Source organism: Corythoichthys intestinalis, chromosome 7, assembly GCF_030265065.1.
Source record: "Corythoichthys intestinalis isolate RoL2023-P3 chromosome 7, ASM3026506v1, whole genome shotgun sequence".
Lineage (NCBI taxonomy): Eukaryota > Metazoa > Chordata > Actinopteri > Syngnathiformes > Syngnathidae > Corythoichthys > Corythoichthys intestinalis.
Window position 1 is genome coordinate 26,664,729 of NC_080401.1, and position 16,839 is coordinate 26,681,567.

The 16,839-nt window shown below is 37.9% G+C and overlaps 1 protein-coding gene across 1 annotated transcript in view; it reads right to left on the reverse strand.

Moving 5' to 3' along the window:
- The window catches only part of swt1 (SWT1 RNA endoribonuclease homolog), a 43,360-nt gene extending 29,068 nt beyond the window's left edge, over positions 1 to 14,292 (reverse strand). Inside the window, exons 1-11 of the mRNA XM_057841016.1 lie at positions 14,210 to 14,292; positions 13,026 to 13,184; positions 12,696 to 12,757; positions 11,663 to 12,605; positions 11,453 to 11,582; positions 10,947 to 11,048; positions 10,619 to 10,810; positions 10,041 to 10,134; positions 9,009 to 9,244; positions 5,177 to 5,313; positions 2,634 to 2,772 (exon numbers count right to left, since the gene is read on the reverse strand). Coding sequence (XP_057696999.1) covers positions 2,634 to 2,772; positions 5,177 to 5,313; positions 9,009 to 9,244; positions 10,041 to 10,134; positions 10,619 to 10,810; positions 10,947 to 11,048; positions 11,453 to 11,582; positions 11,663 to 12,605; positions 12,696 to 12,757; positions 13,026 to 13,079 — 2,089 coding nt within the window. The 5' untranslated portion in view covers positions 13,080 to 13,184; positions 14,210 to 14,292. The remainder of the gene's footprint in view (positions 1 to 2,633; positions 2,773 to 5,176; positions 5,314 to 9,008; positions 9,245 to 10,040; positions 10,135 to 10,618; positions 10,811 to 10,946; positions 11,049 to 11,452; positions 11,583 to 11,662; positions 12,606 to 12,695; positions 12,758 to 13,025; positions 13,185 to 14,209) is intronic.
- Between the last annotated feature and the right edge of the window lie 2,547 nt (positions 14,293 to 16,839).

The following is a 16,839-nucleotide window of genomic DNA, read 5'->3' on the forward strand; positions in this document are numbered from 1 at the left end:
GCAGTGCAGGGCAGCAAACGTCATTTCCCAGTGGGCCACATCTTTACAGCAGGGGATGACTCAGTCTTGCCTTCTGTTTAGTTAGAAAGCAGTCAGCATAATGTATTTGCATTTATAAACATATGGTCATCAATACAAGTTTAAATGGATTGTTATAAATACAATAACGATCAACACAGTTTGTCAACTGTGATGTCTGATCATCCAAGATGCGGGATGTAGTTTAGAAATATAGACTTAGGCTACGTTCATACTGCAGGTCATAATGCACGATTTTTTTCGACACAAGTGAGGCATTAACTTGACGGTCTGAACGGGACAAGTCGCATAGAAGTGGACCATTTCAAATTCGATCTTGGTCACTTTCGTATGTGGTTTAAATCCGATCTGGGCCACATTTTTCCAGAACGTCGCAGCGGTCTGAACTGGCAAGTCTCCCAAATCGGAATTAGTGCAACAATCACGTCATCAAAGAGCGAGACAGACGGCACGCTACGGTAGCGGTGAAGCTGTGCGTTACCACTAGCTTGGCTTGAACACGGCTTTTAGGGAAGGGTCCGGCTTGGAAACAGTCAAAAAATAAATAAAAATGGGTTGAGGATAAGCCTGAGAATGATCGGTTTTCTCTCTGCTCTATACGAGCAATATTTCAAGATTGCTTACACGGCCGAGAGTCGGGGCAAACTGCCCGTATGTGTGTGCGACATGCACGGACAGTGCGTGCATGCTATCGAGCCACAGAAACTTTGAATATGAGCCTAAACGGAGAATATTTATATCTGTTATTTGTCTCCTCTTTTTGGAAATCAAAATATGATCGCCCTGGAATGACGGATGACAGCCAGCATGTGTTGTCATTTGTTTTGATGCTTCTGCGCATGCGGATCTTCTTGCTTAGCATGTGTCGGATTGCGAATTAGTGCGCATGCGTAATACTCGAGCGGTCTCAATGGACAAAGGCAGTCTGAATAAGCACGCCTAAAAACAGATACGACAACGCCTAAAAACAGATATGACAAAAAAATCGTGTTTGTGCATTAAGACCTGCAGTATGAACGTAGCCATAATAGTATTATTATAGTAGTATAATATTATTATTTGTGTCCATGGTTTCCTATAACTCTCAAAACACATACTCATAGATTAAAATGTCCATCAATCCTTAAAATAGGGGCGATCAATGCGATGTTTTCAGAGGTTGAAGTGGGTATGAGTACAATAATCTTCTGACTATTTACTGTGTATGTAGATTTTTACAGGCTAATGAGCAGCATGTCTTCTGCTGTGAATATCCCTGCGGTTTATGATGCATAGTGGCTTACATCTGAACATTTGCTGTTTTCTTGTCAAATTTGGTAGGTTTGGTTTATAGTCGGGTGTGCCTTACATTAAAAAAGATTGTAAATATGACCAATTACAATTTGGTGACAACTGACTGTTTTTTCTCACTAAAGTGTTGTTACAATATGATAGCATATTTCAACAAACTTGCACGTATACAAACACACGATACGATACAACGCTCACAACAATTTTATCTTATGATTTGTCGATACAACAATTATCGATACATGGGTCAGGAAATCAATCTACGATCATCTACGCTACAACTATTCAAGTGAAAAAAAAGGTGTGTAAAAGGAATAATGTTTATTTGCTGTGACAGCACGGTGCAAGAGTGGTTAGCACGTACAGTTCAATCCCGGGATCTAGCCTCCCTATGTGGATTTTGCAAGCTCTCCTGTGCCTCAGGGGTTTTCTCCGGGTATTCGTGCTTCCTCTCTTAACCCAAAAATAAACATGTTAGGCTGATTGAACACGCTAATTTTTTCATTGATGTGATGTTAAGAGGATGTTTATCTATGGTATATGTGCCACAACTACACTGGGTGTACCCGCCTCCTGCCCATTGTTAGTTGGGATAGGCTCCAGCACCCAATCGACCCGAATGAGGATAAGCGGTGTAGAAGATGAATCAATTCATATTTTTTGGCCTTTTGTGGACAATCTGTCAAATATTGTCTTCCTCACAGACTATGGGAATAATTCAGTGCATTCATTCAATTTCTGGAAATAAAGCAACGCTTGTTATTGCAACATTCTCGTAAAAAATAAGTGTCTTTCTTAATATGGACACTTTTTTAAGTCGAAAATTTCAGTAGCAACCTGTTGCTTCTTTAAACAGTAACACCTTTTCAAAAACGGTATTTCAATCATAGCTGGAGCATATCAGTAACCTATTGGGACACAAAGTAATTCAATATGATACAATATCAAAATATTTTCATACCCCAGGTTGCTATGTTCCGATTCATGAAGGGAAAGTGTTTTAACTTATTATACACAAATTTGCAACAACAGACGTGAGATATCAGAGTGTAATGAAATAACATGACTCCTAGGTACTGACAAATGAATATGATAGATCATCTTAATGTCACCCGTGCCTCGAATGTACTGCAGTATGTGATTTTTTTTTTGCAATAAAATTTGCGCTGTTCTTGAGATATAGTAACACTAAAAAAAAAAAAAAACATTTTGTGGAAATAAAGTATCATTTAAACAATTTACAAATAGGAACCAAAACAAGATCGTTCTTTCATTCCATTTAACCTGTGTACAGGACGTCTTACCTTGTTGAAAGAAGTTAATGAGATTCAAAACTGTTTGCAGCATAGATCGTGGGACAATGAAGCCAAATACTGCTATCCAGTGCTTTTTCAAACATTGCAAAATGTCAAGAAGATTCCAAGGTGGTGTTCTGTAGATGATCTGTTGGAAGGGGAAAAGTTCACAAAATTCGATGTTTGCATGCATTTTGGCATATTTGAATCAAGCAAGACTTTTGTTGAGCAAATGTGATTATCCTATTTTTCAGACTATAAAATGCCTCTATAAACCAAATTATTTACAGGTACATGCTGACTTATCAAGAGAAAAACTTTGGTGCCACTACAGAACAACGATTTACAATGCCTTGCAAAAGTATTCGGCCCCCTTGAATCTTGCAACCTTTCGCCACATTTCAGGCTTCAAACATAAAGACATGAAATTTAATTTTTTTGTCAAGAATCAACAACAAGTGGGACACAATCGTGAAGTGGAACAACATTTATTGGATAATTTAAACTTTTTTAACAAATAAAAAACTGAAAAGTGGGGCGTGCAATATTATTCGGCCCCTGTACTTTCAGTGCAGCAAACTCACTCCAGACGTTCAGTGAGGATCTCTGAATGATCCAATGTTGTCCTAAATGACCGATGATGATAAATAGAATCCACGTGTGTGTAATCAAGTCTCCGTATAAATGCACCTGCTCTGTGATAGTCTCAGGGTTCTGTTTAAAGTGCAGAGAGCATTATGAAAACCAAGGAACACACCACGCAGGTCCGAGATACTGTTGTGGAGAAGTTTAAAGCCGGATTTGGATACAAAAAGATTTCCCAAGCTTTAAACATCTCAAGGAGCACAGTGCAAGCCATCATATTGAAATGGAAGGAGCACCAGACCACTGCAAATCTACCAAGACCTGGCCGTCCTTCCAAACTTTCTTCTCAAAACAAGGAGAAAACTGATCAGAGATGCAGCCAAGAGGCCCATGATCACTCTGGATGAACTGCAGAGATCTACAGCTGAGGTGGGAGAGTCTGTCCATAGGACAACAATTAGTCGTACACTGCACAAATCTGGCCTTTATGGAAGAGTGGCAAGAAGAAAGCCATTTCTCAAAGATATCCATAAAAAGTCTCGTTTAAAGTTTGCCACAAGCCACCTGGGAGACACACCAAACATGTGGAAGAAGGTGCTCTGGTCAGATGAAACCAAAATTGAACTTTTTGGCCACAATGCAAAACGATATGTTTGGCGTAAAAGCAACACAGCTCATCACCCTGAACACACCATCCCCACTGTCAAATATGGTGGTGGCAGCATCATGGTTTGGGCCTGCTTTTCTTCAGCAGGGACAGGGAAGATGGTTAAAATTGACGGGAAGATGGATGCAGCCAAATACAGGAACATTCTGGAAGAAAACCTGTTGGTATCTGCACAAGACCTGAGACTGGGACGGAGATTTATCTTCCAACAGGACAATGATCCAAAACATAAAGCCAAATCTACAATGGAATGGTTCAAAAATAAACGTATCCAGGTGTTAGAATGGCCAAGTCAAAGTCCAGACCTGAATCCAATCGAGAATCTGTGGAAAGAGCTGAAGACTGCTGTTCACAAACACTCTCCATCCAACCTCACTGAGCTCGAGCTGTTTTGCAAGGAAGAATGGGCAAGAATGTCAGTCTCTCAATGTGCAAAACTGATAGAAACATACCCCAAGCGACTTGTAGCTGTAATTGGAGCAAAAGGTGGCGCTACAAAGTATTAACGCAAGGGGGCCGAATAATATTGCACGCCCCACTTTTCAGTTTTTTATTTGTTAAAAAAGTTTAAATTATCCAATAAATTTTGTTCCACTTCACGATTGTGTCCCACTTGTTGTTGATTCTTGACAAAAAATTAAAATTTTATATCTTTATGTTTGAAACCTGAAATGTGGCGAAAGGTTGCGAGGTTCAAGAGGGCCGAATACTTTTGCAAGGCACTGTAAGTCTAACAATGGGTGGTTAGATACACCATACAAAAAATGGATTTCCACGGTGTCCTACAACAAAGCTGTTATTCAAGCGCCACCCCTAGCGGAGAGCTAATTGAGCACTATGTGGATTTTATTGCCAAAGAAAACCGCATCTGCTAATTGGTGACAGTACAATATTCATATACAAGTACTAATTAAATGATTCAAATCAAACAATACGATTTCGATAGTTTTATATTTCAACAATTCAAGTTTACCCACTCGGTTTAGAAATTCAGATTCTGATAGCAAAAATGTCAGCCAATAGACTTGTGACACTGTTTTGCTGGAATATGTCGCAACTCAGCATGCTGATGATGTCAATTTGATTAAATAGACTTGTAACACCTTTCTACGTGAGAATTCCATCTGCGGTTTATAGTCAGGTATGGCTTGTGTATTATTTATATTTTGTAAAATTTGTGTGCGCTGTTGAGGGTATAATTAACAATAATATTGAGGTGAGACAATAAATCATATAAATGTCTCATGTTCCAAAAGATGGTCCACTGGAATTTAAAATATGCTTTACATTAAAAACACACCTCTTTCCATAACTCATTATAAACTGCTTTCATCTCCATCTCAAGCACATTAGACAGCACCTCCTGCAGGCATTCTTCAAACTCAGGGATGCATCTATTTATTTTCTCCTCATCTTCCACCGCAGGACTTTTTCTCTCTGGAATTAGATGCATGTGTCTACATGAGCAGAGGCATAAAGTTTCAAACAGTCATGCGGACAGCATTTTCACATGCATGTACTGTATATACATGGTGAAATTACAGAAATTACGTAACATTCACTGTAATATGAAATGTATTACAACTAGTGTTGCACCGATACCATTTTTTGGGCCCGATACCGATACCTGGCTGTGCAGTATCGGCCAATACCGATACCATTCCGATACCACTCTGTTTGCAAAAAAAAAAATACACATATATGTGCGTATAACGGATGCAACGATACAGTTAAGTCACGGTTCGGTACGATTTTCGATACAATTCAATACATTTAATGCTCTGAAACAGAAAATACAACTGTTATGATTTTTTTTTATTATTATTATTTTTTTTTGCTAACAAGCAAAAATAACACTGCCATCATATAAACAAGCATTTTAGTGCATAATATTTATGTGCTTACTTCTTACTGATCTGAAGAAAAATTTTGTATATAAGTGCTGAGAACAATTTTTACTGTTTGTAAAGTGGGTCACACTGTTGATTGCTGCAGCTCTCTTAGCAGCTATATTTAAACATCCTACTTGTGGTCCGAGTCCATCTGTAACATGTACTGAATTAACAGTATTAGCAGCATTATCTATAGTCACTGGTATGGGTTGATTTGGCCTGCTTAACTTCTATTCAGTCATGGCAGTTTCTATTTAATCAATGTAGTCTATGGACTACGCGTCGCTCTGGGCTCACGCAGCTGATGGCATGGGATCTAATGTAGTACATCTAGGTTGCTATTTGATGATATTTAGTATGTGCGCGCGAGAGTTGGCATGGGATCTAACATAAGACATCTAGATTGCTATTTGATGATATCTAGTGTGTGCGCTGCGCCGCTTGAGTGTTTTCTGGCCACAGAAGTCACTTCTGCTCATTACTGCACAATACCAGCATATTACAATCGACTTTCATAAACAGGACGAGTTTGAAGTACGGCGCTCTTAATTTGCCACTCATTGTTCGTCATGAAATCATGAGTTTGCTGAGTCTCCCACGGTCTTAACCTTTCTGATTCCATCGGCGCTACAACAGCAAGCGTTAGCTTACGCATGCTAATCCTTTGTGAATACAATGTTAAATGAGCAGCGTAACATCGCGGATATGCGTTGTAGTGTACATCCGTAATAGTAAAGACGAAGGTGGAAATTTCATGTTGTAATTTCGAGACACATACAGATGTAATGATTTGGGAAGTTAGCTCACATGGGGAGGACAGTATATTTGCGTTCAAATGATGCCAGTACATGGTATCGGCGCCCTAAATGTTGGTACTCGTCGATACCGATACCACCAATTCGGGCCGGATCGGCGCCCCCTGCCGATACTGGTATCGGTATCGGTGCAACTTTAATTACGACGACTGACTTTTAGACACAAAGGCTATAAGACAGAGCTCTATAACACTGTGCTTATCCGAAATACAACCCCTAGCAAAAAGTATGGAATTATCAGTCTCGGACGAGCACTCACTCAGACATTTTATTATGTACAACAAACTCAGATAAAAACCTTGAAAAAAATAATGGATTAGTTCAAATGTGAAACTCTTTAGCATTCAGAAACACTAAAAGAAATGAATAAAAAACATTGTGGTAGTCAGTAAATGTTACTTTTATATAGCAAGTGCTGGGAAAAAATATAGAATCACTCCATTCTGAGGAAAAATATATGGAATCATGAGAAACAAACAATGAAATAACAATCAAAACACATCTCTCGTATTTAGTTGCACCACCTCTGGCTTTTATGACAACTTGCAGTCTCTGAGGCATGGATTTGATGAGTGACAAACAGTATTCTTCATCAATTTAGTGCCAACTTTCTTTGATTGCAGTTTCTAGATCATCCTCGCAGGTCGGAGCCTTGCTGTGGACTATTTTTTTCAATTTCCACCGCAGGTTTTCAATAAGGTTGAGATCTGAGCTATTTGCAGGCCATGGCATTGACTGGATGAGTCTTTCTCCAAGGAATGCTTTAACAGTTTTAGCTCTGTGGCATGATGTATTGTCATCTTGGAAAATGATTTCATTATCCTCAAACATATTTTCAATTGAAGAGATAAGAAAGCGGTCTAAAATTTCAATGTAAACTTGTGCATTTATTGAGGATTTAACCACAGCCATCTCCCTAGTGCCTTTGCCTGACATGCAGCCCCATATCATCAAGGACTGGGGGAATTTTGATGTTTTCTTCTGCCAGTCATCTTTGTAAATCTCACTAGAACGGCACCAAACAAAAGTTCCAGAATCATCACCTTGTCCAAAGCAGATTCTCGACTCATCACTGAAAATAACCTTCATCCAGTCATTCACAGTCCATGATTGCCTCTTCTTAGCCAATTGCAGTCTTGTTATTTTCTGTTTAAGTGTCAATGATGGTTTCCTTTTAGCTTTCCTGTGTGAAAATCCAATTTCATTTAGGTGATTTTGCACAGTTCAGTCACATACCTTGACTCAAGCTTACTCCCATTTCTTTTTCATTTGTCTTGTTGTACATCTTCTGTTTTCAAGATATATGGCCTTCAGTTGTTTGTCATGACGTTTGGATGTCTTCCTCGGTCTACCAGTACCCTTAACTTTAACAACCTTGCCATGCTGTTTGTACTTGGTGCAGCTGACTGTGAACAGCCCACATCTTTGGCAGCCATACATGTAGCATTACCTTCTTCAAGAAGTTTGATAATCCTCTTCTTGGTCTCAAGAGACATCTCTCTTGTTGGAGCCATGATTCTTGTGAATCCACCTGGTCCAGCAGCCCTCCAAGGTGTGATAACTGCACTGTTTTTAACTGCTGACTAACAAGCAGATCTAATCCGAGGAAGGGGCCCAATTAAGGAAAGGAAATTGACTGGGTGTGTCTGTATTTTCAACTCAAAATGGAGTGATTCCATATTTTTTTATTCAGAATGGAGTGATTCTTTATTTATTTCCCTGCACTTTCTCTATAAAAGTAACATTTACTGAGCACTACAATGTTTTTTATTCATTTCTTTTAGTGTTTCTGAATGCCAGGGAGTTGCACTTTTGAACTAATTCATTATTTTTCAAGCTTTTTATCAGAGTTTGTTCTACATAATAAAATGTCTGAGTGAGTGCTCGTCCAAGACTGGTGATTCCATACTTTTTGCTCGAGGTTGTATGTTTGATGGGTGATGAGGTCAGTGTTCTTATATTTTCACGGGCCAAATTTGGACTTGTGCTTTTGATTAGAAGTAAGGTTTTTCTGAAGTTGGTCTGACAAAGTTGGAACAATTCTTAGATTAAAAAAAGTGATTTTTCAGCATAATATTAAATTAAGTTCATTGGCTTTGACAGTGGTAGACGTGCAATCCATTTGAGCAAGGATTCAGATGGATTGGATGTCCATCTCAATCAATTGCTCTGAAACATGACTATCTACTGCCAGCCCTCCAAGTCAAAACGGATTGGATGTCTATTGCTGCCAATGGCAGCCGATGAGTTATTATACATGAAACAGAATTAAGCTTCTATGAGAAAATATATATATTTTCTCAAGAGAATTTCATTAATAGTGATAATTGTATAGGCAAGTAACTAGAATTTGCATTGTTGTTCCAACTGTACCATGACAAAAAATGCAAAGTTTTTTGTTGTGTCATTAGGTGTATTGTCTCACCTTCTTCTGGGAGACACAAAGACAGGCATTCTTTAGTAAAAGATGGAGCTTGGGTACAGCCTCTTTCGGGTATTGGTGCAGACATTGGCAGATCGATTTGGGGAAGCCTCTGGAGGATAGTGCTTTGTAGGTTGTTAAGGCTTTGCTGTGACTGCTCAACCTCTGCCTCCAAGTCAGTCTTGCTCAAGGCTTTAACCCCACTGAGGACAGCCTTACTGCATAGATTCTTATCATTTCTATGAGTGGAAAATAAGAGTAGTAGTAGAATATTAAACGATTTGATAACTATGGATTTTCTACTTTTAAAGGATGATAGGCCAATATGCGATTATTTCCAGCATAGTGGAACCCGTGAAGTTGATTACTTTGCTAGGGTTCAAGCATTTGGAGTACAAAACATATACATACAACTTCTTTTCTTCTTAACTGTCACATCTTAAAGGATGTGCAACTGTTACTGTTTATGGTTCACCTGAAACGAATGATTAAAGGTTCAACCCCGTGCATTGATGACCCATTAAAAGTGCCCATTTTTTCCACACCTCTTTTTGTTGTTTCCTTAAAGCAGCACCTGAGTGCTTGGAACTTTCCATATTAAAAGTCATAAATGTTGTATTGACAGCAACAAAAGTGAGACATTCATTTATCAAGAGCACTAGCCGCTAACGCAGTAGGTGATGCGCAAACCCTCCACACACCTTTCACAGTCAACAGAAGCGCAAAACAAAAGCAACACGAGGTTGAGGGCACCTGACTCAAAGTCACGGATTCAGACCAGAATTTATTTTCAAAATAATTGAAATATATTTTATGTGTTGCAAATTGAAATGCACTTGATGTGTTAGAAAATGTTTAGAAAGCGTATTTTTAGAGTTTTCACTCTTTTCTTTCTCAGTGATTTGTTTGGCCCAATTCCTCACACTTACTGGTACAATCTGCCCTAAACTGCTCAGTCACATTCATGTGCATTATTTGCAGTGGACACACTGCAGCGATTTAAGAAGCATTGTAGCTGGGGGGAGGAGAACTCACGTGCACAGGATGACAGCACAGCCTGGGTACAAATTTTGATACTGAAGGCAGCACTGCAGCACTTTGTCATCATTATTCTCAGCAATCAGACTATCTAAGGGCAATGACAGAGTCAGAAAGTCAGCATTGACCGGCACTTGGCATAACTTTGGTGGCGAGAACGTGTAAATGGATAAATAATGGTGCAAGTTGGCAAGCATAACATGCAGATATTATTGATTTTTTGTTATTATTGCTGTTGTCAACTCATACCATGAAAGAGATTATAATTCTACGTTATAGACCAATTAGCAGAGTGCTATTACCACCTACTGGACATAAAGGGGAGTACAGTCAAGCAAAGTAATACTGTACAGTAGTGTTGTTACTATAAATTTTACAATGTCAAAGACTTCTTCCTTCTAATTTGGTCATCAAATAATACTCCACTTGGAAAATCAGAGCACAGATTTCATATCCAAAGCCCATAATTGTGCAAATGTACTCCAACATTTTAATGTTAACTAATACATACTAAAGATTGAAATTGAGACACGAAAGCACGATTAGAAATGTGAGGAATTTCACTTAACACTTACTATTAATTTCAGCTGCCTGCTGCATTGACTGCCCCCAAAGGTGACGTTCTCGCAGTTTCAAAGAATTGTAAATGTAAGAAATGGCAGGACAGGCCAGATGGGCCACGCAATCCTTGAGGCCTTTTCCCTTTTTTAAAGAATCCAGTTCCTGAAGTACCACCCATGGAATCAGGACAATTGGAATACCAAAAGCTACAAAAACAAAGTATGTGAGATAACAACATTGTGCAAGTTAATGGTCAAAATAGTCTTCCTTACGAAATTTTCAACATCAGTCAAAGGGTCATTTTAATGATAAATGTAAAATAGGACGATACTTGACAATCACCTCCAAGGCCACGTTTTGGCATGTTTTTCACATAATCCAAGTGACTGAGGAGAATGTTGGTGTCCAAAACGAGGATCACATCTTGGTTAGCAGGTTGTTTGCCTGAAAATTTTTAGAAGTTTCTGATGTGAAATAATAAGCGTTTTGATGTTAAATGCCATCATATAATATGATTATATGGTCAATTGTATAAGAAAAAGAAAAATGACACATTTGTAACTTGTAGGACAAATATTTGGAACAAAATTCCCAGACTACAAAGTACTTAATAGTACTTAATACTTACCCATTTCAAATTAAAAACATTATAACAAATTTTTATTCATTGGCAACTACTGTCAGGTAAAGACGGGTAATATTTTTTCAAAATGTCTTATCGCTCGTAGTCTGTTTGTTTACGGCTACTCATAATAAGATATTTGAGTGTATCTTTCCTATTTCATTAGACAATGGCATGACATGGATTTAAACTGTGTTGGTATTCTGCACAAAATGATATAACTTACATAGAGTATTTGTCCTGCTCTCTTCTGGGGGGTCTATGTCCATACAGGTAAGCTCTCCATAGCTCTGCATTATATCCACCTCTAATCTCTTCTCTGTCCGGGCAAGGTGAAGCTCTTCTGCGACTTGCATCTACAGTCGAGCATATTTAGACAGCAAAAATAATAAACTTTCTTTTCTCTTTAAACCACAAATTTCATCTCATTAGTCACCTGTTCAATCGTCTCTTCTGCAATGACATCACATGTGCTGGGGGGGACAATTGACGAAGATGGACTTTCATCTTTTCTTTCAAATGACTTTAAAGAACTTGGAGAAACATCCACAGAGTTTGCTGAGGCCTTCAAGACAGCGTGCTCAGTCGTACATGTGCCGGTCTTGCTTGTTTTGGTAACATCACTCCTCTCACTTGTGTTTGTCTTAGCGAACCCTGGTTTAACTTTCTTTGGTATCTTGAAATTGAAATGTACAGGTGTCGTAGGAGATATTTTGGGAATCGCATCTAATGACTTAGCAATTTTGGAGGACATTTTGGGCTTGGTAGAAATAGAAAACTGCTGTTCAGTTGAGTCTGTGGATGGTTTCGTATCCAATATTTCTTTTTCTTCTACCAACAATTCTTGACTTTCCCGAGATGTCGCTTTAATGATACTTGTTTGGGTTTCTTTCTTGTTCTCTTCTGTTTTGCTCTCATTTTGAGCCTTCTGTATTTCTACATCTTTGCATTTGCTCTTCAGCAAATCCCGAAATGTATTCCGCCGTTCCTCTGTACCATAACTGGGACATCTCTTTTTAAAATTGGGTTCGCCCACATGGTGAGACTTTTTATCTGAACTATATTTAGAGTGTTTTTCTTTTCTTCGATGATCTGTGTCTGATTTCAAGATGCTCTGGGATCTTGACGTTCTTGTTTCCTTTATTTTACTCCTACTGGCAACATCATCTTTCCCTACAAACCTATGCTGCATTTTAAGAAGGGTAATATTGTGCGTTGAAGCAGAAGCAATATTTGTCTTTGAATCAGCCGCATCCGTCTGAGAAACCCGCCGTCTTTTGTCTGTATGTTCACGAGTAGAGTGTTTGTATTCAGCCTTCTTGATTCGGCGGCTTTCCTTTTCCATATGTGAACCATGCTCTCTGTGTTGCTTAGAATGGCTTTATGAGGAAGAATAAGTGTAACCACATGGTCAGGCATGATTTGTCATTAAAAGTAAAATAACATACACTACAATATTTATATCTAACCTAGAGTGGCTGTCATTGTGCCTCCTCTTGGACCTGTCAGAGGTTAGTTGGTTTGTGGATGTCTGCAACAGGATAAAATAAAAATAGTATCAATGCACAACAAAATAAGATCGAAAAACCTATCGTCCAAGAAAAGATATGATATTCTGTTCCATCTAAATTGTACCTATTCTGGTTGTTTGTGCAGGTTCTTTATAGCAAATGTTCATCACTAAACAGTCATGTTATTATTCTAAACGGTATCAATGTATGATTATACAAATTAAAACGGAGAGTAACAACAGCATACAATAAATTGCAATATACTGTATACAACAAATTATATATTACCTCCTCTTCTTTAGAGGACCTCTTGTGCTTCCTTTTTCTTGACCTTTCAGACATACTGTAGTTTTGCAGATGTAATTTCAAAGGAGACGCTGTCAAGCCAGTCCAAAATGACAGTACTGCTGTCCAACTGGGTCATGCTGTAGTAAAACTGTAGGTTGACTGTAAAAGGTATTAGGTACAGAATTATACACATTAGATTATAATGTTTTACAGTATTACTATCTTGGCACTTGCGATAACGCAATTTTCTGCACACCAACGACCGTGGATATGGCACCTTTTTGTGATTCCAACCCTGCTTACCCTCTTGTGGCATGTTTTGGAACTATCCTCACAGAAATTTGGTTATATATATGCCAATATGTTTTGTTTTGAAGCTGACAACGTGACGTAGTCCCAACTGTGGCTAGTTTAGGTCACTTGTTGATGATTTCAATAATGGGGACTTTTCAATGTGATGACAGATGATGAAAAATGATGAGAAGATTTGATTTGTAACTGGTAGGTTGTTGTTTACATCTTATATTAGTTGTATGTTTAATAAGAAGTTGCTCTGATGATGCCATATATTGCTATGCCTTGCCATATTGACGTCCATGTCATAAAGATTATGCACTGATTTAAATAAATAAATAGAATTGACTGAGATATTGCTTAAAACATTGAGAATGCACTTCAATTGATCCTAATTTGGATTAGAAAAATCCCTGGGGTTTTTCATTGTGCCATAAAATTTTTCACATTTTCCCTATAACTTCATTTCTATTTTTGAATAAAATAGAAAAATGCCATCCATGGTCCCGTGAGCTTTGTAAAATGCAAACAAAAATATGTGGAAAAGATTGCTTTTTGTTCGTCTGAGTGCCATACTATCGCTTTTTATGTCAAGTCAATGAGGTAAAAAAAATATTCGCTGGTTTTCTTGTGCCAAACATTATAATATTCGATATGGAATTACTAATTATATCTTTAGCTGCTTTGTTTATGCAGGTGGCTGTCCTGAATAAGTGTAAAAGTTAACATGTTCGCTTTTGTTTTGCTGTGCTAAATAGAAATGTTACTGAAACCTAACAGCCAAACAAGCGACTCTGCCTTCTTTCTTTATTTAAAACATTGGTGTAGATTAAAAGTCGTTTGACTAAATTCTGATATAAATATAAAACGGTATTAGTCGAAAAACTTACCATGTCAGCTGCCTTGTCTTCTTCTGCTTTTTTGGCTAGGTGTGTGTTGTAGTTGATTCAGCACACCACTGCCTCTATCGGCTGCATTGGAGACACGCAGGTAAACGCCGAAATTACACAAATGAGTTTAGTACAGTAAACGGTTTACTATCAACAATATTATTATTAAAACATTACATTCATAAACCCATTGGGCCCATTCCCTTTAAGAGCACAATGACGCATAAGGCTTAGGAGGCGGCCAGAGGACAGCTGAAGGTCAGGGGGAGAGACTATAGCCAGCTTGAGGTCATCTTGACATATGTATTTTATTTGTCCCCCACCACACAAATATGCAAAGCAAATCACATTCTTTTCTTTGCTTCACTTTTTGATTGTACAGGGCTGAAAGAGTTGTATTTACATGTGATGCATTTTACAATAACTGGTTCATGTTTTATGGGGCAGCAGATTGGAATGCGGTTCCTATTTGAGAAATATCAGGAGGAATGGTAGTATTAAAAGCCATAATCAAGATTTTTGAATGCATCTTAATTTGATTTGTACATTTTTAATGCCCTCCTCTTATGGCTGCGTGTTCGCTAATACCAAGGCAATGCAAGTCCATTCTTATTGCAGGCTCATAAGAAACAAAACTTTTTTTTTTTTTTTTACTCATCATCATATTTTCTCTCAACTTTAAAATGTCTGGAAATTCTCTCTTTACTTTGCAAGAATATATTTGCCACTCCTCCTCCTCCTCCTCCTCATTTTCCAAATGTTGAACATAAGGCTAAATATATATTAATGGCCCTAACCATCACAATAAAAATCATCACTATGAATCAATCAATCACTCCTTTTTGGTCTCCATAATAAATCCCTCCAGAAACTCCAGCACCTCCTCAGCAGCATGCCTCATCACACGAACCCCACCACATACCACATCAATTCGATCCTCCGTTAACTTCATTGGATTCCAGTAAAATAAAGATTTAACAACAAGATCCTCCTCAACACTTCCAAAGCTATTCACAGCTTGGCCCCATCCAATCTATCTTTGGACTAGCACTCCTCCAAGATCACTTTGCCCCTCTTCTACCGTTCGCCACTTTTTTGTCCCCTGTGCCCGTCTTCCTACCATTAGTGTTTAATCACTCTGCCCACCATCTCTGGAAGTCTCTACCATTTGATCTTCACAATACAACGTCTTTCCCACTTTTCAAATCAAGACTCATTATGTCTGTGTTTAAATTATCATATCAAGCTTCCATTCTGTTTTGTGTTATGAGTTCTTTCTTATTACTTTGATTTAGTCAGATTTTGTTTTTAAATTTTGCTTTTGTCTACTCTATTCGTATCTTTTGTAAACTTGGTTGTAGGGTGTCCTTGGGTGTCTTTGAAATAAAAATGTATTAGGGTGTCCTTGAGTGTCTTTGAAATTAAAATGTATTATTCATTAATTTTCCTGTTTATACAAAGGAAGCTTAAATCAATTCCATTTGATTCAGAGAGAGAAAGATGGCACAAAAATGCATAAATGATTACCTTTGGTCTCAGGATTTACATATTAATGCAATATTCCAGTTATACACTTCTTCAGTAGACTTTATGCATATATTTTTAGACGATAGTATTAATTTTAACACAACACCACGAGTACTTTTCTTTTTTTTTTGTGTGTATTTATGTTTTTAAAAGTTTAGCGTTTTCCTGAAACCTTGAACGAGATAACTGGTGATCTAAAATTGATGGATTTTAAGATTATGCTGAAAATAATAAAACAGCTTCTACCATGTAATGATTCATATCTGCCACACAGCGACACTGTAACTCCACTGAGGAATATTCTTGCGTCTCTAGTTCCACCTTGCAAAGACAGTATAATAAGGTAACAGACCACTTTGGGCTGCTTTAACAAACAAACAAACAAACAAACAAAAAACAACAACAACAACAAAAAACGAACAAACTGATAAGCAGCTTCATTGAAGACTTTCAAAGTGAAGTGACACAATATTTTTCTAATGGTTTGCATATGGTATGTCTCGTTCCAGCTGTAGGGGATAAACGAAAAACCACTTCAATAGTCTTGGAGTTGAATGGCAATACTTAAAAGAGATAGTATGTGACATAAACAGTTACTTTTAACAGGGTTAAATAGACGAAACACTTTGAATTAGATCTGTGGTATGGTTAAAATAGAAAACACTCAAGTTTGTTGGTGCATAAAGAGTGATAATGTGGAACAGTAAATGGTGAACATCGTCAAAAAGCTACAACTCCTGTAATTACATCCCATCTTTCTATGAAGACAAATGACAACAGTCATAGCACATTCGGATCTTAGCTGTTGGTAGTTGTAGAGGGAATATTATTGATAGATGCACAATATTTTTTTTTGTATGAAAACACAATCAAAACAAAAAATAATACTGAAACGTCTCCCAGCTCACTTTTCTAGGATGCATTTTGTTTGGAAAGTCATAATTTGCTGCACAACCCTGCTGGGGTACTCACATGTTCCCACTACTGATATACCAAGAAGAGGCTCATTGAAACCCCTGCCTGAATTGAACCCAATTCGAACTTCGCCTTTGGAAACCTTTGCTGCGCTTGGACCGGACATTTTAACCACAAAGTTTGGACAT